The sequence below is a fragment of the Accipiter gentilis genome, chromosome 16 (genome assembly GCF_929443795.1).
Source record: "Accipiter gentilis chromosome 16, bAccGen1.1, whole genome shotgun sequence".
Taxonomy (NCBI): Eukaryota; Metazoa; Chordata; class Aves; order Accipitriformes; family Accipitridae; genus Astur; species Astur gentilis.
The window spans coordinates 146,015-167,178 of record NC_064895.1 but is presented as its reverse complement, the minus strand read 5'-3'; the positions used below and the strand labels follow the sequence as shown (position 1 = coordinate 167,178).

Sequence of the window (21,164 nt, the reverse complement as noted above, 5' to 3'; positions counted from 1 at the left end):
TGTGCACAGGGGTATCTGTGCCCTGTGTACTCGTACACAGGTGCACGTGTGCGTGCCGACCTCTGCGTGTGTGCAAATGTTGCACGTGTGTACGCGAAGGCAAGCGGGTACCCGCGCACGGGCGCAGCGCCGCGCGTGGGCACGGGCGCACGTGTGCGCAGCTATGAGTGTGCAGGACGGCCCGCGTGCGGGACCTATGCACGCGCACAGACCATGCGTGTGGGGTGCGCGCGGGCCCGGCGCGTGTGCAGGGCCGTGGCGGGCGCGCGTGCCCCGCGTGTGCAGGATCCAGCCCGGGTTTTCGGAGTGGCTGGAGCCGGCGGCGTTCCCGGCCGGGGTCTCCGTCCCGAGCGCGTTCGGCGCCGCCGCCGCCCAAGTTGGCGGAGCGGGACCCGCCGCCCCGCGGCTCCTCCAGTTTTGCCGGGACGCGCCGCCCCCGCGGGGCTCCGGCAACTTTCTCCGGGCGCCCGGGGCGGGCCGGGGAAGTGCGGGGGGGCGCCGCGCCGTCCCGCCCCGCCCCGACCGCCAGGGTCCCCCTGGATGTGCCGCTTCTCGCTCGGACTGAGCCGCAGCTGCAGCCGGGGCGAGGGGGAGCGCGGAGCCGCGGGACCCGCCGCCCCGCCCGGGGACGCTCGGAGCTGCTCGGAGGTAGGAGCCGTCGGGCGAGTCGGGGCCGCTGGCAGGGGCTCAGGACGCCCGCGGGCCCCCGCTCCCTGGAGCAGCCGGGATGGCGCCGGACCCTCCGCCGGGCCGCGCCGGGGGCCGTCCCGCTCCGGCGTCCCGTCGGCGCCCGGGGAGGGTGGGAACCTCGACCGGGGCTCCCAGTCGCGGGGCCCGGCGGGGCGCGGGCCGGCAGCGAGATCGGACCGCGCGGGGCGGCCGGGGCGAGTGCGCTCAGGGGGACCGGCAGCGCGAGGCGGGCAGAGCGCTCCGCGTCACGTACACTCGCGCTCACACCCACTCCCACGCCCTCACGCTCCCGCCGCGCTTCGCGCGCCGGGTGGGTGGGCTGCTCCGGCCGCGCCGCTGCTTTGCCCGCCCGCTGAAGCCCCTCGCAGCCCGAGGAGGGGAGGGGAGTGCTGGGCCGGAGTCGGGTGCTCCAGGCTCCCGCGGCTCTGGGCAGCTCTGCTGCTGCGCGGCCGGGGCTTGCTGGACCGGGAGCGGCGGCTGGGTGGAAGTTACTGCCCCGGCCTGAGTGACGCAGCAGCTGTGGGATTGTCCCCGCGTGCACACGAAGGATGGGCAGTGCCACCCGCGCTGCTGGTGCAAGCTCCTGGCCCATCCTGAGCCCTCTCACCCTGGGTCGGTCATGGTGTACGTGGGGCCCTGCCAGCCGCCTCGTGGGCCTCTACACCCAGCTGCTTTGGTGAGGCACAGAGGTGGCTGGCCCAGCCCGCACGCCCTGCAGATGGCTGTATCCCCACCAAGAGTACCCACTGTTCCCAGGGCAAGGCTCTGAAGGGAGGAGGGTTTGGCACTGGGACAATGGGTCCCCCTGCTCCCCCTGACAGCCTGCCAGGCCACGCGGGCAAGCATCTGGCAGGGGCGAGGCGCAGGGAGATTCTGCGCACCCCGAGGAGCCTCTCGGAAACCGCGGCGAAATGCCCAGGTACTGGCACACCTCAGCTTCCCAGCCCTCATCCCCTGGGCCCTGGGGCTGCACTTCTTCCATCCCTAGGCGGGCTGTAGCAGAGGCTGCCACAGAAGTGTCCAACGTCTGGGAAACCTAGACTCACAGAACAGCCCGGATTGGAAGGGACCTTGAAAGGTCACCTGGTCCAACCATTTGTAGGAAAGGGAGCCTAGATGAGTCTATCAAGCCTTTCTGATTTTGGGGGGAAGGCAGAGCTGCTTTTTCACATCACTTGTGGAGCACCTTGAGTCCTTGCCTGTGCAAGTTCTGAGTGTCCGTCAGTCCTCCTGCACGCTTGCGCAAGGACTGCTGCTGGCTTTGGTACTCAGAGAGCCGGGACTGGGGGCAGGTGGGTTGGGTGAGGGAGCTCAGCCTTGAGTCCCCCTACAGCTGAGACCAGGCTTGACCTCTGGCAGATGGCTCCAAGTGCCTCCTGTGCCCCACTGGATGCCAACCAGGACCATTGAGTTCAGGTGTTGGCTCTGCATCGCTCCCTGGCTGGTACAAGGAGTCTGGGGCCGGCGGAGCAGGCTGGCCAGGGCCGGGCATGGCACAAAGGAGCAGGAGGAAACTGGCATTGCCAGCGTGAGAGGCCCCTGAGCAGGGTATTGTGAGATCTGGTCAGCCCAGCTTGCAGCTGAGCATGAGCTAACCGAGCCTGTATGGGCACAGGCCACCCTTTTTGGGGTCTGACCAGAACTGCCTGCGAGGCATCCCCAAACCACCAAGCCCTCAGTGAGCCAAGAGTGCAGGAAGGCTAAAGGCAGAGGAAGCGTCTCTCTGGAGAATTACCCTTTCTGTGTCATGGTGCCCTGGGCCAGGCCTTGCATGCGCATGTGAAGTCCAGATGGTCCCTAACCAGAATGGGGGGCACTCAGCACTGCAGTGACAGCCTGAGGGCTGCACCTCTCCTATGAGGATGGACGGGCAGGCAGCTGGGTCTGAGTAGGGCTGAATGTCTGTGGCATTTGCAATGCGGTGTTTGGGGTCTGGGAAACTGGTAGATAGTCCAACCACAGCTAGGGTCCTGCGCCCAGCCCTGGAAGGGATGCAGGGGCCCAGCAGATGCCACTGGGTACCCAGATACCCGAGTTTGTCCCCACTCTGCTCTGTCGGCTATGTGTGGCAAACCTGAGCTGATGGATGCCACGTCCTGAGGGTTGGGCGTTGGGTTTTGGTGCAGGGTGCTTTGGGGGGAAGGGACGAGGAAGCAGCTGGATGACATTTCTCCTTCAGAAATTCAGACCTAGGAAAACTTCCCAGTGTGGCTACGTCTGCTGTGTCCAGGTGAGGCAGAAGCTGCCTTTGTGGGAGGCGGGATGGCAAAGGCACTACTGTTGCCTCCATACTGTTGTGGGTGTTTGAAGCTGGTTGACTGATGCACGTTGTCTCTGCATAGCGTTAGCTGGGTGGTTCCACGCTTTCCCTTGAGCCTTTCCCCAGCACAGTGAAGGTTACTGTTCCTCAGCAAGGGTCTTCAAGGGCAAGGGGGTCTTCTGGAGATTGAGACCCCAGAGCAGATCCACACCAAAACTCCCTGTGCCTGGTAGGACCCCCAAATTCCCCAACTACCAAGGATCCCAGCACCTCTGAGGAGACTGGCATGTACTGACCTGTGCCCACCAGTGCATACCCTCATGCATCTGCCAGCCCAGGTGCCACTGTGTGCATGCATGAGCTCTCAGTAATGCTTGTGAGTGGACTTGTGAGGTGCTCTGGGCATCTGCTTGTAGCCAAGTCACTGGTAGCTTGGGGGACGGGGTCCTCATCTCCGCCATGTTCCAGGGTCTTTATCAGAAAAACAAATGCAAAATCAGGAGCAGGTTGAGAGCTGAAGATCACCAGGCCCCTGTGGCTGGTCTAATGGGAAGTGCTGGAACAAACTCAGTACTGCGTTCTCCTCGCAGTGCTGGAGCTAGCTGAGCTGTGAGAATCTCCCTGGAGCAGGGAAGTTTCCATCCAGGGGAGTGAGTCAGCGCAGACACCTTGTGACGCGTGCTGTCATGTCAGGGCAGCCTGAGGAAAGGCGGATGTTGAGCCTGGGCTTGGAGGGGGATTTGCGGCTCACTGTCCAGAATGTGTGAAGGCGGGGTGGGCGGATGGGCTGGAAGACATGAAGGCCCTTCTTCAGTGCAACCGGGGCGTGCTGTTAGTGATGTACTGCAGCTCAGGACTGCAGCTGCCGTGCTAGAGAAGTTGGCCGGCCCGTAGTCCCTGGGGAATATCATTCTTCCCACTGCTCCAACACGCATGTTCACAGGTGCCCAGACACAGGCACACCTATACGCGCGCATACCCATGTGTGACATGGCTTTCACAAAAGGATATTTGTGGTGGTGTCTTTCCTTCCTTCTACAGGCCACTGGGCCTGTTCTTGTCCATCTGTCCTGACATACTAGAAAGAGGGAAACCTTGTGTGTCTGGTAGTTGGTCAGAAGGGAGAGCAATCCTCCTACACCCAGAGTGTCCCCCAGGAGCATGTAGGTGCATGCACACCTACGGACATGTATACAGAGGAGCCTGTTTGCATGTCTATGTATGTACCTGTTATGCATATTTGCACAGTTATCTGCCTGGTTGGTGTCTTGCATGTGTGGTACTGGAGTCTCTCTGTGTGCTTCAGTTTCTCTTGATATCTTCTCCTGGTGTTTAGCAATCCCAGTGATGTGATAAATAAAAATGGTCCATCGGGTGGGTCCTTGGTGAGACTGAGGGGATTCTTCTACAGAAACGCTCACGGGAACATAACAAGTGTACCCATCCCAATCCTTGTGGTACATCAAACCCCTTCAGAAGCTGCAGAATAACAAGGTGAACAGCTGATAAAATAGCTGCCTCAGAGTGGGAACAAGCAGCAAAAACAGAGTCGGGTTTCAGCTCTGCTGCATCCGGGTCTGAGACTGGGGTGGAGCAGGGTTTGTGTGTGTGTGTGTGATGTTTCCAGATGTGGTGCAACCCCACTGTCAAACTCCCACCCCTGATCTAGGGGGGAAGCAAAGCCCTGGCTGGTGCCCCCCATGGTGGCAGAGAACATGGATCTAAGTGATGGGGTTGCTGTGCGTATGGACAGAGCAGGTCTCAAGTCAAGGGACAGGAAAGCAGGCATCTGTGCCACCCACCTCCCACTGGCAGATACTTTGGGAGAGACAAATGCATCCCAGCAGGCAAGGGATCACCGGGGACTTTTGGGAACAGCCTGAGGGCACCCTACCACCAACTCTCAGCAGACAGAGGGGGTCATCTGCCCCAAAGGAGGAGCAATTTATGCTTCCCAGATCCCCAAGTGCTGTGCTTACCTTGCTCCATGCTCAGCATGTCAAGAGACAGGCAGTTCCACAGATTAAAAGGGATTGCTGTTGTGTATCTAATCCCTTAATGACTGCTGAAGTCCCTGAGGTCCTGGACATCCTCCTGTTCCCATCTTCTGAAGAATCCTGCAGGATGGAGCTGTTGGGGTGGGAACACGTTCAGCGGGAGCTACCCTGACTGCAGTGGGAGGACGGATCACGCTGCAGCCCACTGCCTGCAATGTCCTACCTTTTCTCCCTCAGGATGGCAGGATTTCCTGCATTGCAGCCCCTGTTCTGGGGGTGTCCCTCCATGCCCAACACACAAGTGTGCTGGGTTGGGGATGATGCCTTGATGCTATGGGCAGGAGCACTGCCTGGCAGGGGCTCCCACAGCCGTGACTCAGAGCTGGGCTTTTATAGGTCCCACATGTTCAATTTTGCTGTTTCCCTCCAGCACGGGGAAGGAAGAGGGAAGCATAAAAATTCCTTATAGCAGCTGCTGCCACGTGTGCACCCCCTCTTACCCTCACCCCAAAACCTTGCCCCCACCCAGATTCTAGCCCAATGATGAAGGTAGGGGCTAGGGAAGTGGCTTTATGTGAGCAATTTGCAGGGTTAGTGTGTGCTGGGGGCCAAAGCAAACAACATGTGAGCCCGTGACAATTGCCTGCCTGCTCTGGGACCACCTATCAAGCACCACCAGTCCTGCCTGGCTTGCCACGGCTTCCTGAGTGGCTCAGCTTGTGGTTGAGGGCCGTCGGTCCCTGCTTTACATGGGGAAGAGTCACAGGGAGCATGGAGCTGTGAGCTGCCACCATGCAGCCCCCCTCCATAGGCTGTCTCTGCCCTGGGATACACTGGAGACTGGGCAGCCAGGGCTGCACCCCAGGCTGGCCTGCCTTCCCCTCTTCCCAAAGCACACGTGTCTTAGCATGTGTTGACGTGTCTAGCGGCATGTCAGTGCATGGTCATGAGTGGGTGTGGATGCGTGTGGGAGCAAGGGGCTGGATTGTTTTGCCCCCTGCCGAGATGTGGCGTATGGGTGGTGGTGTACTGTGGCTTGCATAAGGCTGCGCTGCTAGAGGGGTGGGTGGGCTGGGGAGGGATCTCTGGTCCTTACTGGAAGTGGTGTGAAGGGCTGAGAATTATTTTGGCATGGGGTAGGGAATGAGGATGCGTTATGATTTCTGAAGGTGGCAGCTGGGGCTGGAGAAGGGAGGGAGGGAGAGCTGCGTGGGGGATGTCCTGAACCTGTCCTGGCATGGATTTTTCTGCCCCTTTCCCGCCACACGTGTAAACTTCCCCTGAAGCTGGTTCTTCTCTGCCTCATCTTTACTGGGCAAGGGACCACCTTGGAATAAGCTTGGCAGCCCACACCAGCATGGGATCATGACCCTGAATTGTCCCCTTTCAGACCCCCTGAACCTGAAGCAATGTGCTTTGTGGCAGCTGCAGTCCTGGGCAGATTAGCTGCCCCATGCAGAGGAGCTTGGGCTCGCCCTAAAGGCCTGGTCTAACAGTGGGGTCAGATGCATAGCAAGGCAGCTGGGCGGGAGGTCTGCACATCAGTTCTGCTGGAGGCAGAGATGAGAAAGCACGTGGGGTCAGGGGAAGCAGTTCCCCAGTGCAGGCTGGCCTGGGCCCAACTTGGTCCTGGGGCAGGGAATAGGGGCTTCTTCCAGGGGGGAATTTCACCATCTTTGCCTCACCATCAGTGGCCTTTTCCTGCCCCAAGTGGGTGCCAGCTGTGGCGCCTGGGGAGGCTGTACAGCATGGAGGAGACATCATAGCTGGGGAGGAGTGTGTTGACACTGCCAGACCTGACCTGCCCTGGGAGGCAGCTAGGATGTGTCCCCTTGATCCTGGGCTGTCGCTGGCGTGAGGGATTGTTGGCTCCCCGGCAGCTCTCTTCCAGCCTTGCTACTTGCGCCTATGTGCTGCAGCTCAGCCTGGCCCTCTGCCGCGTTCCTGTTTTGTGCCTGCAGAACTGCTCTGGCTGTGGCTTGCTCTGAACTGCTGCCCCAGTGCGGTAAGGCAGATCTTAAGCCAGATCAATGTTTTTCCTAAGGCCCTGTAGGGTTAAACCAATTGGGCACGTGGCTGATGCTGGGTCACAAGACGGCTGAGGTGAGGGTGGCAGGGCTCTGTGCCTGTGGCGGGCTCAGGGGTTTGCCTACCCCAGGGCTAGGGCCCACCTCCCCTGAGGGGGTGAAAAGGATATGCAGTCATGGCCTTCTGGAGTGTCCCCCCACCCTAGCCCCTGCCACACTGCTGGACCCTGCTCTCTGCCTCTTCTCTCTGCTCTGGTCCTCCCTTGCTCCCTCAGTGGGTAAGGGTTTGGGGTGGCTGGGCCTGCAAACATATAGTGGCTTCCCCTTAGCTACTGTTGTAGCTCCCCACATGTACATGTAGACATGCACATATGCACATTCCACACGGATGTAGACATGCACAAGCACATGTGCGAGCATGCAGGCAAACACATACATCTGTGAATATATACACACAAGCATCCCCAAAAACCTACTCAGACATAAGCACAAATCCCTCTCCCAACTCATGCAAACACATATGGCGAAACTTGTGCATTCACACACACGCTTACAGAAACACAGATGCCCCCACGCATGCACATACAGAGCCCTCCCCCAGGCCCCCCACGCTGGGGCTGTGCTGGGCGGGTTGATGGATTGTGCCACACACAGCTCAGCGCTGCTGGTCTATCGGCTGGGATCTCGGCTGCAAGGGCTAATCCAGCCCTGACATCACATTCCTCCACAGTGGGACTCCGGGGCGGTTAACCCTGCCTGGGCTGGGCCCAGGGCAGGAGATGATGGGGACAATGCCGAGGTGCAGACAGGGACCCCCACCACCCTTGTGTGCTGGGCTGGATGGCAGCCACCCAGCTGCAGCATGTGGCACCCGCTGCTGCGGGCTGGCCGGCCCTGGGGGGCTGTCAGAGCTGGTCAAGAGCAGGGAGCGTTCCTGGTGAGAGGTGGGAGTTGGGGTGGGTGTCTGCCATGTCGCAGGATGTGGTGGGGTGCAGCCTGCCTCCTCCTCCTGCAGCCGGGTCTCCTAAGGGCGTGCAATTCCCCTGTCAGGGCCTACATCTGTGTCTCTCCCTCCTTCCCACCATCACTGCTCCACCACCCATCAGCGTAGGCATCCCGGCTGTCATCCTGCCGTACAAGCTTACTGCATCTCCTTTCCCTCTCTGCCTTTTGTGCCTTCTCCTCTGCCTCCTTCCCTTTCCCCCCCGCCCCGTTCCCCAGTGTCCTCAGGAAACTGGAGCCAGATGACAGATTTTAGATGTGTTTGCAGGAAATAAAAGGCAAGGAGCTGGGGGGGGGGGGAGGGGGATGGCCAGTTCTGACCCCCTCCTGTGCGGCGTTTCGGTGTCTGGAGCCAGCCCTGCTTCAACTGCTCCTGCCGCTGGCTGCGCTCCTTATTTTCTTGGCAGAGAGGAGGAGGAATGTGTTTCAGTTTGAGTTTCTTGGCAGGAGGAGACCGAGGGAAGATTCCCCTCAATCCCGACTGCGCCTGGCTCTCAAATTTATGCCCATAGGCTGCGACTTGGGTGGGCCGTGGCGGTGTGCGGCAGGCGGGGGAGGCGAGCGCAGTGGGGGGGGGGGGGGGGAGCCGCGGGCCAGTTCCCATTGGCTCCCTGCAGCCCTGGCCCCCTCCAGCTTCCCCTGCTCAGGGGGCCACCGGGGTCCGGGGAGCCCCTGCGGACCCCATGGGTTAGGGAAAGCATCCTGCAGCTGAGACATGTGGGCCCTGGGCACTTTCTGCCCTATGTAGCCACCTCCCCCCGCCCCCCCCATGCTGGTGCTCAGCCGGGGGAACGTGCGGGATGGGATAGAGCCGTGGCACTGCCCTTAGGCCCGCCTGGCACCCACCTGCCTCCAGGCTGCCCCAGTGGGGATACCCAGCCCTTGGCAGGCTGGGTCTGCTCGTTGAACTCCTCCACTCTGCCTAGACCCAGGGAGGAGAGGCTGTCTTGGCACAGTGGGACCCTGACTCTTCTGCTGCACCTGGGTGGCTGGGGACCGAGGGTGGTGGGGACCAGAGCCCCACCGAGCTGCCCCCAGTCCTGCATGGTGGCTGCTGGAGGGGGCGCAGAGGGTATGCCACCCTAGGCAGGGAGATGGTGTGCAAGGCTGGGGAGTCACGAGGTGGGGGTAATGTGCCTTTTGCTGCCTGCCTGTGTGTTCCCCATGTGTAGTGGTATGCTCTGCATGCGTGTGTTCTCTCTGCCCATGTGTGCTCCATGCACATTTAGGTAAACCTGGGCACATGCATGTGTTGTGTGCATGTGTGCTATGCATGCACATGCAGCTTTGCATGTGTTCCATTGGACATAACGTGTTCTCTGGTATGTGTAAATGCGTGCGTGCTGCGTATTACATAGGTGCTGTATGTATGCACGTGGAGTTTGCAGAGTGATCACTCAGCAGGTGTGTGTACATGTACTCTGTGAATGTGTGCGTGTATATGCGTACAGGGATGTTGCAGGTGGTGGGCAAGGCAGGGGCTGGTGTAGCTGTGCATAGCAAGGTGAACAGGGCCACATTCGGCAAGGTAGAGGCGACATCACAAAGGCTATGGGTGAATTAAGCCTTTTTGTGGAAGCGGTAGGTGCCCCACAGGTGGTGCCCCATCTGCTTGGAACTCAGGGCAGCAGAGCAGCAAGTCCCCAGTCCAGGTTGGAGTGGGCAGCTGTAGGCTGATGGAAGCCAGCTGAGCCCAGGGCAGAGCCTGTCGTCCTATTGCTGCTGCAGCAGGTGGGTGTGACTGTCTGGGCAGGCACAGCCCCACTCCCCTTTGGGCCGGGGCGGCCGCATGTGGTTACTGCACTGCATGGTAGCAACCTGCCTGCTCCCATGTAGAGCAGGCAGCTAGTGGGCTAAGACTGTGGTTCTGGGGCGGCCTGGGAGAGCTCAGGTGATGATTTTCGGGAGGGAGAGACAGGGGGCTTTGGCTTCACCGAATTCCAACAGCCCCCATCATCTCCCAGCTGCACGTGTGCCTCTCCAGATACGTCCAAATGTATGTTCATGCATCTATGTGTGTGTCTGCGTACATGTGACTAGCTGTGTGCACAAGGGGCTGGGGGTGTGTGTGCTGTGGCTGACTCCACAACTAGACAAACTTTTGTGAGGGACTTGCAAACCCTCTCTTTGTTAGATGTTGTGGCTGGGGTAGGGGGCAGATGGAAGGCTTCCCCTGGAGCTAATTCCCAATCTTTGGTCCAGCAGACAGGTAAGAGGCCCCTCCTCTGCCTTCTGCGCCCCCCCCCCCCGCCCCCCCATTTCTTATTCATCTCTCTTTCCCTTGCCTTCCCCCAGCACCACCACCTTCCTGGGTACTTCCCTCCCCCTTTGCCTGCCCTGCTGCCCCCCCTCTCCATTCTTCCTGGCTGACACTCTCACAAAGCCCCGAGACAAGCTTTCAAAGGGGCAACTCATGCGGAAGAATTGCTGCCCCCTCCCCCCCCCGTTCCCCCCCCCCCCCCCGTGCTCCAAATGCAACCCAGCACTTTCCCAGCAGGGTGAGGGGCTCCCACTCCCCCAGACCCCTTGTTTGGGGCAATTCCCTTAGTCTCTCAAAAGGGGAGGCTGAGGGGGGCACGAGGCCTTGTTCCCAGCGCCATCCACATGTGCCCCTCCCTCACCCTGTGGTTGTTTCTTCTTCCAGAGTGTCTGTCCTTCCTATAAGCCCCCACAGGTCTCATGACAGGACAGTGACCATGGGTGAGGATGGAGCTGTGGGCCAGGACCTGGGTGCAGAGGCTGAAGGCACAGCCACGGTTGGAGATCTGACCATGGGCAGGGCCAGGGAGAGTAGCAGGTGGAAATGAGACCCAGGCACAGGGCAGGAACCTGCAGGCATGAATGGGATAGTGGGCTGGGCTGGGCCCTGTGGTCAGGGGTGCGATGTGTGTGTGGGACAGGGCGGGGTTTTGACCTGCAGGCAGGGTGGGGACCCATGGGCAAGACAGGGCTGGGTGGGACCTGCAGATGTTGCAAGGACCCATGAGGAGGGCAGAGCAGGGTGCCAGCTTGGGTCCTTTGACCAAGGATGGTTCTAACCCTCTGTGCGTTGGTTTCCCCTCTTGGCAGTTAGGGCTTGCAATTTTTACATCGATGTGTGTGCTTGAGCGTGGATGTTTGTGTGGGTATCTGGGTGCACACGTATGTATTTCATCCCCCGTGGAACAAACGCTGCAGTGGGCTTGGGACTCTTGCTGGGACAGGACCCTCTTAGTACAGTGCCAAGCATGAGGGCACCTTTCTAAGTCAGTATTTGGGGATGCTTGTGATGGGTGACCACAGGGTGCCCTGCAGCAGTGTCACCGCTTGTGCTAAGCTATCAGAGGTGGCCTTGAACTGGGCAATGGTCTGATCTGTACCGCGGTCCTTGTGCTTAGGGTGTGTTAACTCCCCTGTGCTGGTACCACGAGAGGCCAGGCACTGCGGGCATGGGGACAGACATACTTGCTTTGGAGGGGGTGGCAGACGGCCTCCATGTTTGGCCAGGTGGCTGTGGTGACACAGAGCTGCCATGGCTTGTACCTCCTGCCTCCACCCAGCTCGCCAGAGGCATGCAGTTTTCTGCATGGTTTATGTCTCTGCAGTGTCAGCAAGGGAGGAGAGGGATGTGGGGGGCTGCACCCTGGCCCCGCAGGCATCTCCCTTGCACCAGCCCATTCTCCCTTCCAGGTATATACAGGCCTGCGCCCCAGGTGAGGAACGGCCCCCAGCTCCAGGGAGAAAGTAGGAGCGCTTAGGGCAGGGGGGCGCCACCCCGATGGCAAGGGAGCACCAGGATGTGTACGTGTGGGAGGGGGCAAGGGAAAATGCCAAGGGCCACCCTGGCAGGGTGGGGGTCCCTGAAGTTTTTGGGTACACGAGACGTTCATTGGTGGTTGCCACCACGTTGGATGTCTTCTAGCCCAGTTCCTCCACCTAGGACCCTCACGTCTGCGCCCCCGAACGGGGGGGGGACGACAAGGTTTCCCCCTCTGTCACCTCTGCTTCCCGCCTCGGCAGGTGCCCTCAGGACTCCCCTTTGCTGTGGGCTCGGGGCAGAGGTCTGTGAGGGTTGTGCGCCCTAGGCGGGTGGGTACAGGGCCGCAGCGGATGGTTTCGGGCCGTGGGCAGCGTGGGGATGGATGTGGGGTGTGGGGGGGGCGCGGGGCGGGGGCCCTGGGAGAACCTTCGTGCCCGTGGCGGGGGGGGCTCCGGCCGCGGCGTGGGGGCGGCCCGGACGGGCCCGCGGCTGCGCTGCGCTGCGGCGCCCCCTGGCGGGCGCGGGATTCCGGGGGGGCACGGGGCTGGCGGGCAGGGACGCCGGCCCACCCTTGTCATCCTCAGGCACCGACCGGCTCCAGCTCCTCGGCGAGGACCAGATGCGCTCCTGAGCCCAGCCAGGCCACCCCACGACATGTTCAATCCCGTCAGCCCCCCAGCCACCGGCTATGCTGAGCGCTGCTGCCTGCGCCCGCCCCACGGACCAGCCCCAGGGGGTCCGGGGCCGCAAGGTCAGTTGTAGTCCCTTCGTCCTGGCTGGTGCCTGGGCCCGAGTGGTGCCTGGCACGGGCGCAAGGGGCACCCGACTTCAGATGTAGTCCTTGGGTTCAGGGATGCTCTGGGGATCTCCCCTCCCTGTCTTGCCACCGACCCTAATAGTCTCCCATCTTTCTCCTCCCCTCTGCCAGGACTTGATTTCCCCTTATGCCATCAGTCAAACCTCACGAGCAGTCACCGTGGTTATGGGTTGGTGGCAGGAACTGAGCACCCAGGCGGTGGTGATGGTAAGTCTCCAGTCTTGGGAGGGCATGGGGTAGGTAGGGGTTCAGGCATCTCCTGGGGATTGTGTTGGTTGTGTCAGGAGTGCAGGTGTGTGTGCTGAGGGCATTGGGCAGTGCCGGGGACAGTGGTGCCTGTGATGAGGGAGGGGACTGCTGGGGTTTCAGGTATCTTACCTGGAACAGTGATGCCAGTGTGAACAGGATGATTTGTGTTGGCTGTGGCCGAGGGGATCAGGCACTTTTCTCGGGATGATATCAGCTGTGGCATGGAGTATGTGTATGTCAAGAGGTTCAGGTACCCCCTGGGAACAGTGATGGCTGTGGTAGGGAGGAGGGACACTTTCCAGCCTTGCCACAGCGCAAAGCCAGCAACAAGCCAGCAACAAGTATAAATTGGGAGAGGAGTGGCTGGAGAGCAGCCCTGCAGAAAGGGATGTAGGGGTGGTGGTTGGCAGCAGGCTCAAAAAGAGCCAGCAGTGTGCCTTGGGAGCCAAGAAGGCAAGCCGCATCCTGGGGTGCATCAAACACAGCATAACCAGCTGGTGAAAAAAGGTGATTATCCCTCTGTATTCAGCATTGGTGTGGCCTCACCTTGAGTACTGTGTCCAGTTCTGGGCCCCACCATTTAAGAAGGATGTTAAGGTACTTGAATGCGTCCAGAGGAGGGCAGCAAAGCTGGTGAAAGGGCTGGAAGGCATGTCCTATGAGGAGCAACTAAGGACTTTGGGTATGTCTAGTTCAGAGAAAAGGAGATTGAGGGGTGACTTCACTGGTTTCTACAGCTTCCTGAGAAGGGGAAGTAGATGGAGGTGCTGATCTCTTCTCCCTGGTATCCACTGATAGGATGCATGGGAATGGTTCAAAGCTGTGCCAGAGGTGGTTTAGACTGGGCATGAAGAAGCATTTCTTTACCGAGAGGGTGGTCAAGTACTGGAACAGGCTTCCTAGAGAGGTGGTCGATGCCCCAATCTTGTCAGTATTTAAGAGGCATTGGGACAACGCCCTTAATATGCTTCAACTTTTGGTCAGCCCTGCATTGGTCAGGCATTTGGACTAGATGATCATTGTAGGTCCCTTCCAACTGAAATATTCTATCCTATCCTATCCTATCTTATCCTATCTTATCCTATCCTATCCTATTCTAAATCAGAAGCTAACTGGCACACTCAAGGTACTCTTCCAGGCTCCAAAGCACCAGGCTTGTGTTCTTGGGGGTTTCTTCAGCCTCCTGGGACCCATGCTGAGAGGAGTGCCCCCCACTCTCTGCTGCCATCCCAGGCTCACGGTTCTCAACGCCCCGTGGTGCAGGCAAACTGGGCAAGAAGCGGGCACTGTCCATCTCACCCCTGTCAGACTCTAGCATTGACCTGCAGACGGTAATCCGCACCTCACCCAACTCCCTCGTTGCGTTCATCAACTCCCGCTGCGCCTCTGCCAGTGGCTCCTACGGCCACCTCTCCATCAGCACCATCAGGTGGGCACCAGATTTCAGCCCCACTGGCATGCATGCAGCCTGTCAGTCTGGGAGCCTGAATGCCGATTCCCGACTTGGGGAGTGCCTGGTACGAGGGCTAGGGAAGGCAGGAGAAGAGTGGGACGGTGGGTTAGGGAAGGAGTGGCTGGGTGTTCAGACACCTGGGATCTGTGGCTCAGAAGACCTAAACTTCTGTCCTCTGATGGTGTCATCTGCTCATCCATCTTGCTCTTTGCAGTCCGTCGCTGGGGTACCAGAGTCCACCGGGCCAGCAGAAGGGCCAAGGCCACCTGTACAGCCACCCTCCGCCCCCCGCCCCGTGTAGCTCCCATGAACACCTGTCTACCCGGCCAGGGCTCCTGCACCATGCCCCAGCTCGTGGGACCCTCAAACACTGCCAGGTAAGGGGGCCTTGCATACATATGAGCGGTGCATCGCGTATAAGTGCTGGTCCAGTGGGCATCTCAGTGCTGACTGCTTTCCGCTTTCCCCCCTGCCCCGGTAGCAGCTAAAGTTGGAGTGGAGCCTCAGCAGCCCTCTGACTCTCAAATACCCAGAGGAGAGATCCGAGGGTGACATCTCCAGTCCAGCTTCCACAGGCACCCAGGTACTCCCCCAGCCTTGAGATGCCCCACTTCCCCAGGGCTCTATGCTCCTCCCTGGCACTGCTCCCAGTAACAGGAAGCATGAAGGGTCGTACCTGGGAGTGCTCATCTGGCTGTGGTCCCCCAGGACCCCTTGCTGGGGATGCTTGATGTTCGGGAAGATCTGGAGAAGGAGGATGGGAAACCTGAGTCTGAGACTGTGTATGAAACCAATTGCTACTGGGATGGCTGTGCCAAGGAGTTCGATACGCAGGAGCAGCTGGTGCATGTGAGTTAGGTCCTGTCTGGGTACACCCAGTCCCAGAACCTGCCCTCCAGTTGCTGGCGGACATCCCCCTGTGTCAACCCATGACTCTTACTCTATGACTGTCCTATAGTGAGCCACTCCCCTCCCCCTAACCCCATCCTGAGAACTTACCATCCCAATGTTGGAAGTTGCCCCTAGGAGGGGAGGAACACATATCCTCTACTTGTAGGCAAGTTCTTTGTGACCCTCCAATACCATGTCTCTAGGGCGAACACCCAGTCTGGCCTTCCTTACCCCTGGAGGAGCTCTCCTGAACCACTCGTACATCCAGACTTCCTCCTTTGGTCTTTGTATCACTCCAGACACTCCAGCTCTCCTATATCCCCTTGACCACCCCTCAGACCCCCTATGTCTTCTCTTGGTCCTCCCAAAATAGACCCCAGCCATCTCCTGTATCCCCTGCCGCCTCTAGAGACCATCTGACCACTCTTATTTTCCCCTAACCTCTGGTGTTTCCACCTGACATCCCAGTCCCTCTATGTCCATTTCTCTCATAATACTTTCTTAAGACACCTGTATCTCCCTGACCTTTGATGCCCTCCAGTGATGCCCCTCTCTCCTCAGCACATCAACAATGAGCATATCCATGGGGAGAAGAAGGAGTTTGTGTGCCACTGGGCAGCATGTTCCCGGGAGCAGAGGCCCTTCAAGGCTCAGTACATGTTGGTGGTGCACATGCGACGTCACACAGGCGAGAAACCTCACAAATGCACGGTGAGCTGGCACAAGCCTTTGTAAAGCCTCGGCTAAGCTGTGCTGCCTTGCACCAGGCAGAGCTCGGGGCAGGCTGTGAGCTGGCCTGTCTGGTATACGGCATTGAGGGGTACGTGTGGTGGGGAAAATGAGGTGGGGCAGGCAGGCTGGTTAGGAGCATGGTAGTACTTGATAGAATGGGGTTCGTGTGTGGCAGGCCAGAGCCCCTGTGATCAATGGCATGGCAGAGATGCATATGAGGTAAAGAGGTATATAGCAGGCTGGGAGCAGCGCAGCCATGTGGCCAGTGCATAGTGAGGTGGCGTGACATAAACCAGAAGGGTAAAGGGCGGCATGGTGGTGCGAGGACATGCACCTGAAGGAGGGCGGGTGCGTTGCGTGTTGGCTGGTAGGTGCGATACATGTCTGTGGCAGATGTGCCATGGGTATGTAGTATGGGGGTGATGTGGTACAGGGTCTGTTGAAGGTGTGTGGCATGTTTCACCCTGCTTGCCTGCACAGTTCGAGGGCTGTAACAAAGCCTACTCACGCTTGGAGAACCTCAAGACACATCTGCGCTCACACACGGGTGAAAAACCATATGTGTGTGAACATGAGGGTTGCAACAAGGCCTTCTCCAATGCTTCTGACCGGGCAAAGCATCAAAACCGCACGCACTCCAATGAGGTACAGACCCATCTGGGGCTCTTCGCATCCCTTTTGGCTCCCCGTATGCCTCCCGATTAGTCCTGTACCCTGAGAAGTCCCTGCATCCCTGTTTTTTTCCTGTGTGCCCCAACTCCCTCCTTGCCTGCTCTAATAAAGCACAGCCCCTTGCTCCCTTCCTTGGTCACCTGCATTCCCACCAGTGTCGCTTTACTTCCTGCCCTACTCCTGTGGAGCACCATCCTTATGTTCTTCCTCGCCTGCAAGGGGACTCAGCCTCTTTGATCCCTTCCCACCCTCAGTTCCCCAAGTTCTCGGGCCTATTCAAGAGGGAGGGGAGGGGAATTTATTTCATGCCCAGCTGGTACTTTGTTGGGAGAGGTCTCTAGTTGGAGCTAATGCCCTCCCTCCAACGTGCCTACCTTTTTTCCCCCAACAGAAGCCCTATGTGTGCAAGATTCCAGGCTGCACCAAGCGCTACACAGACCCCAGTTCCCTGCGCAAACACGTGAAGACAGTGCATGGCCCTGATGCCCATGTCACCAAGAAGCACCGAGGGGATGTGGTGCCAGGCCGAGCGCTGCCCACCCCCAGTGGCCCCCCAGACATGAAGCAAGAGAAAGATGCAAATGGCCTCACTGAGGCTCGGAAGGATGACAGCAAACTCTTAGCGCCTGACTTGGCCTTGGTAAGGAGCTGGGGGTGTGATGATGGAGGGAGGCCTTGGCCAGGCCTGTTGAGGAGTCAGTTTGCGTGGTAGGGGATTCATCTCCACACCTGGCAGGTTGCATTAAGTGTGTAGTGGATATCTGACCCCCTTTTCCTTGGTTAATGTTTTGGGTACCCCCTAGAAGCCGCAGCCCAGCCCAGGTGGGCAGTCATCGTGCAGCAGTGACCACTCCCCACTTGGCAGCACCACCAATAATGACAGTGGTGTGGAGATGGCAGGCAACGCGGGTGGGAGCTACGAGGATCTGTCCACACTGGAGGATGTGGTGCCTGGTGAGCCCATGGGTACCTCTGGGCTCATGGCCCTCCACAAACTAGAAAATCTTCGCATTGACAAACTGAAGCAGATGAGGAAGCCGTCAGCTACCAAGGGCCTGAATTTGCCAGCCATCCCTGGAGCCGGTGAGACTGTGGTTCCCTCCCACCCAGATGCAGGGCCAGTCCTATGGGCACTGTGTCAAGAGAGGTCTGGTTTGCATCCAGAGAAGTTTCACACCTTCCTTTCCCTGGTGGTGGACCCCCACATCTGGGCTGCGCCCCATCTTTGCACTCAATGATCTTAAAGGTCTTTTCCAACCTAAGTGATTCTAAATGATCTGCCCCCTCTTTGTTGCCACCACTTGAATCTGCTTCCTGTCCTAGCAGGCACTAGCCACGGGAGAGGCCACATCCTGGTTTCTCCTCTGACCACCGGTGCTATGCTGTGTCCTGAGTGCCCTGATGTAACTCCTCCTTTTCTTTCCTCAGGCTTGCCTGGGGAGGTGCCTGGGATCTCCATGCTGCCGTCAGCTGCCTCGCACCGGCGCATCGCGGAGCTGTCAGCAGCAGAGGTGGGCATGCCGCTGAACGAGCGCCGGAGCAGCGCCACCAGTACCGTAAGCTCAGCCTACACTGTGAGCCGGCGCTCATCCCTGGTGTCCCCGTACCTGGCTGGGCCATGTCTGGGTGGCGAGGCAGGGGCAATGCCCAGTGGGGCAGGCCTGGCAGACGGCTATGACCCCATCTCTCCGGATGAGTCACGACGCTCCAGTGATGCCAGCCACTGTGGAGGGCTGCCAGGTGTGGGCAGCCTTACTCCAGCCCAGCGCTACTGTCTCAAGGCCAAATATGCTGCAGCCACTGGTGGCCCACCCCCAACCCCACTGCCCAACATGGAGCGGGTGGGCATGGGTGGCCACAACAGCTTACCTAGGGACTACCTTGGGCCAGCTGAACCCCGCTTCCTTGCAAACGGTTTGCTGCGAAGGCACAGTTCCAATGACTACCCTGGCTATGCAGGCAGCGTTCCTCCTCACCTGGTACCTCGGAATGGTGTGCGGCGGGCCAGCGACCCAGCCCGGACTGCAGCCAACCCTCATGCTGTGCCCAAGGTGCATCGTTTTCAGAGCATGGGTAACGTGAACGTGCCAGGAGTGGGCAGAACTGCTCTGCAGCCCTTGGGTGGTTCTGATGCCAACCTTCAGCGCCATGTCTTTTCCCCACGCCCACCCAGCATCAGTGAAAATGTCTTCCTGGAGAGTGTGAGCATAGAGGGCCCTGGCCCAGGCATGGAGTCTGGCTTGCTAGAGATGGAACAGTACTTGAACTACCCCGAGGAGAGCTTCCCATGCCAGGGGACAGGTGTGGAGCTCCAGCGTGAAGGCCTCTATGGCAGCACTCGCCGGACCATGGGCGGTATGCAGCTGAACCTAGGAGGGCATGGGGACATGGAAGAGGGGTTGCTTCCGTCTGAGTTCTCCTTCCCTCAGTGCCAGATGAACCAGCACTTCACGAGTATGCATGCTGGCAATGGGACCATACCAGCTCCTTGGGATGAACCTCCCCAAGGCAATCTGAAAATGAGTTCTGTGCAGTCAAGCGTCAGTGCGTCTGCTGCTGTCATGTCTGGGCCACACTGTCACCATCAAAGTACTGAGTACCCACTACCCAGTTCTTGTGGGCAGCAGCCCAAACTTGTGAGCACATGCCAGGACAGTGGGTTTTCTGGGGGGCACCGGCTTAACCGCCTACAGATCAAATCTGAGCAGCGTTACCCAGCACCTGCCTCAGCACTTGCTCCCTGCCAGAATACCAAGCTTGCTGGGCCCATGCAGCCTCCTGCATCATTTGGCCAAGCCATGAATGTAAGGCCTGGTGGTTACCAGGCCGAGGAACAGGCACCTGTCAGTTACATGGGCATGTCGAGCCCGGGCACTAGAAGAGCCCAGACCCCCACCATGCAGACCAAAGAAGTGATGGTCCGTAGCTATGTGCAGGCTCAGCAGGCTCTGATGTGGGGAGACCAACTAGCCTCCAAGGGAGGGGAGGCTGGCATGGGGCTGGGCAGTGAACCTGGGCAGTGCCAAGCCATGCAAGCACCCCTGTACCTCAGCCCCAAGTACTCTGGTTACCAAGCCAAACCAGATCACCTCCAGGGTCTGGCAGAGACCCAACACCTCCTAAATGCCCCATGCTTCAACCCAGAGATGGTGCCACACCCACCCGGTGGCCCTAAACCACCTGGTCACCAAAACAGTCTGAACTATGCAGGCAACCTGGCTCAGCCAAGTCATTCCTATGAGGGAGTGGAAGCCAGCTCCCGGCGTATACTTCGCTTGCCCCCTGCCCGCCCCACACCTGAGGGTCCCGGGAATGCCCTGCTGTATTACCCAGGCCAGGGCACACATGCGGGCAAAGGTGGGCATAAGCTACTGGGCCAAATGGCAGCAAGCTGTGGGGGTCCCGGGCATTATGGTGGGGGCTTGGAAGGACTCAAAGGCAGCTCATATTACTACCTGGATTCAGAGGAGCAGGTGGCCAACAGTCTGGACTCCCTGGACCTGGAGAATACGCACCTTGACTTTGCTGCCATTGTGGAAGATCCAGAGGCACCCGCACTGCTGCCTGGGCCCCCAACCCCTGCTGGTAGCCTCCTGCTTCCTGCATCTGGCGGTGCCAACATGGCTGTGGGTGACATGAGTTCCATGTTGAGCACTCTGGCTGGGGAGAGCCATTTCCTCAACTCCCTGTCCTAACTAGGAGGTACCAGCCATCAGGTGGGCATGTCTGCAACTGGGGGCGGGCAAAACACATTTGGGCAGAGGTGTGAAATGCCTTCTCACATGCAGATTTATGCCTGGTGTGGGGAGGGGGTGAAGAGGGGAGAAACACCCTTGGAATCGCCTCCAGTCTGTGAGCATCAGGCTCTTTCAGAGGAGGGCCATTGCTGGGTCCCAGAGGAAGCCGCAACCCTGATCAGGTGCTTCAGGTCACCTCTTGCCGGGAGGGAACTGCTTTTACTGAGCCCTTCCATTCCAGTGCCTGGAACCTTTCCCTGCCTCCCTGGCCCTCTGGACAAGGTGGCCCTGTGCAGTCTTAGTATCGAAACCAAAGAGCACCACTCTCCCCAACCTGTGGGCAGGCCCCATTCTTATGTTCCCACTGCGCTCCCCCTTCCCCCCGCCTTAAATCCCAGTCTTTGTCAGGACTGCAATCACTCCTTGCTTGGCAAGCCCACACCCCCCTCCCCTCAATTTTGCTTAAGGAGGGAGAAGGGGGAGGCAGTTCTCCACCACGGGGGGGAGGGGTGTGGGGTGCCTGGCACTTCCTGTGTTGCTCTGTACATAGTGTGCCTATGTATATGTCTTTCTTAGGGGTGTTACCGCAGCCTTTCTTTTGTTTGAAAGAAACAGCAGTGCCTCCCCTCCCCATTAAACCCTTTCTCAGGGGAGTGTGAACTGTGTGCTTTTTTTTTTATCCCTGCACATGGGCTCCAAGCTAGACCCTGTGTGCCAGGTGCTGTACGGCCCCCCCGCCTTCTCCCTCTTGGTCCATCTGGGACCAAGACCTACTTGTGCCTGCCCCTGCAGAAGTAACACTCCTGCCCCCCCACCCCCTTTGGATGGGGGAACCAGCCATAGCACATCTTGCACAGGTCAACCACATACTGATTCCCACTGCAGGGGTTTGGGGGAG

The 21,164-nt window shown here is 59.2% G+C and overlaps 1 protein-coding gene across 3 annotated transcripts; it reads left to right on the top strand.

Annotated features, from left to right (window-relative positions):
- Positions 1-426: 426 nt before the first annotated feature.
- On the top strand, positions 427-20,734 carry GLI1 (GLI family zinc finger 1). Of its 3 annotated transcripts, none has more exons than XM_049819251.1 (12): positions 427-648; positions 12,300-12,466; positions 12,644-12,739; positions 14,015-14,210; positions 14,449-14,611; positions 14,716-14,817; positions 14,943-15,083; positions 15,687-15,836; positions 16,338-16,502; positions 16,921-17,169; positions 17,336-17,612; positions 17,958-20,734. In XM_049819251.1, exons 2-12 carry the CDS (start codon positions 12,370-12,372, stop codon positions 20,222-20,224), a joined length of 3,903 nt encoding a protein of 1,300 aa, XP_049675208.1. In that variant the 5' UTR covers positions 427-648; positions 12,300-12,369; the 3' UTR covers positions 20,225-20,734. The 3 variants fall into 3 exon arrangements, with proteins under 3 accessions (XP_049675208.1, XP_049675207.1, XP_049675209.1); XM_049819250.1 differs by having other exon boundaries at positions 17,333-17,612; XM_049819252.1 differs by lacking the exon at positions 427-648 and adding an exon at positions 11,543-11,668 and having other exon boundaries at positions 17,333-17,612.
- The last annotated feature ends 430 nt before the right edge of the window (positions 20,735-21,164 follow it).

Coding starts and splice junctions, on each gene's coding strand:
- GLI1 (XM_049819250.1), top strand. CDS start 12,370: ATGTTCAATCCCGTCAGCCCCCCAGCCACCGGCTATGCTGAGCGCTGC. Junction 12,740..14,014: donor GCACCCAGGCGGTGGTGATG/GTAAGTCTCCAG, acceptor CTGCCATCCCAG/GCTCACGGTTCTCAACGCCC. Junction 17,170..17,332: donor TAGCGCCTGACTTGGCCTTG/GTAAGGAGCTGG, acceptor GGTACCCCCTAG/AAGCCGCAGCCCAGCCCAGG.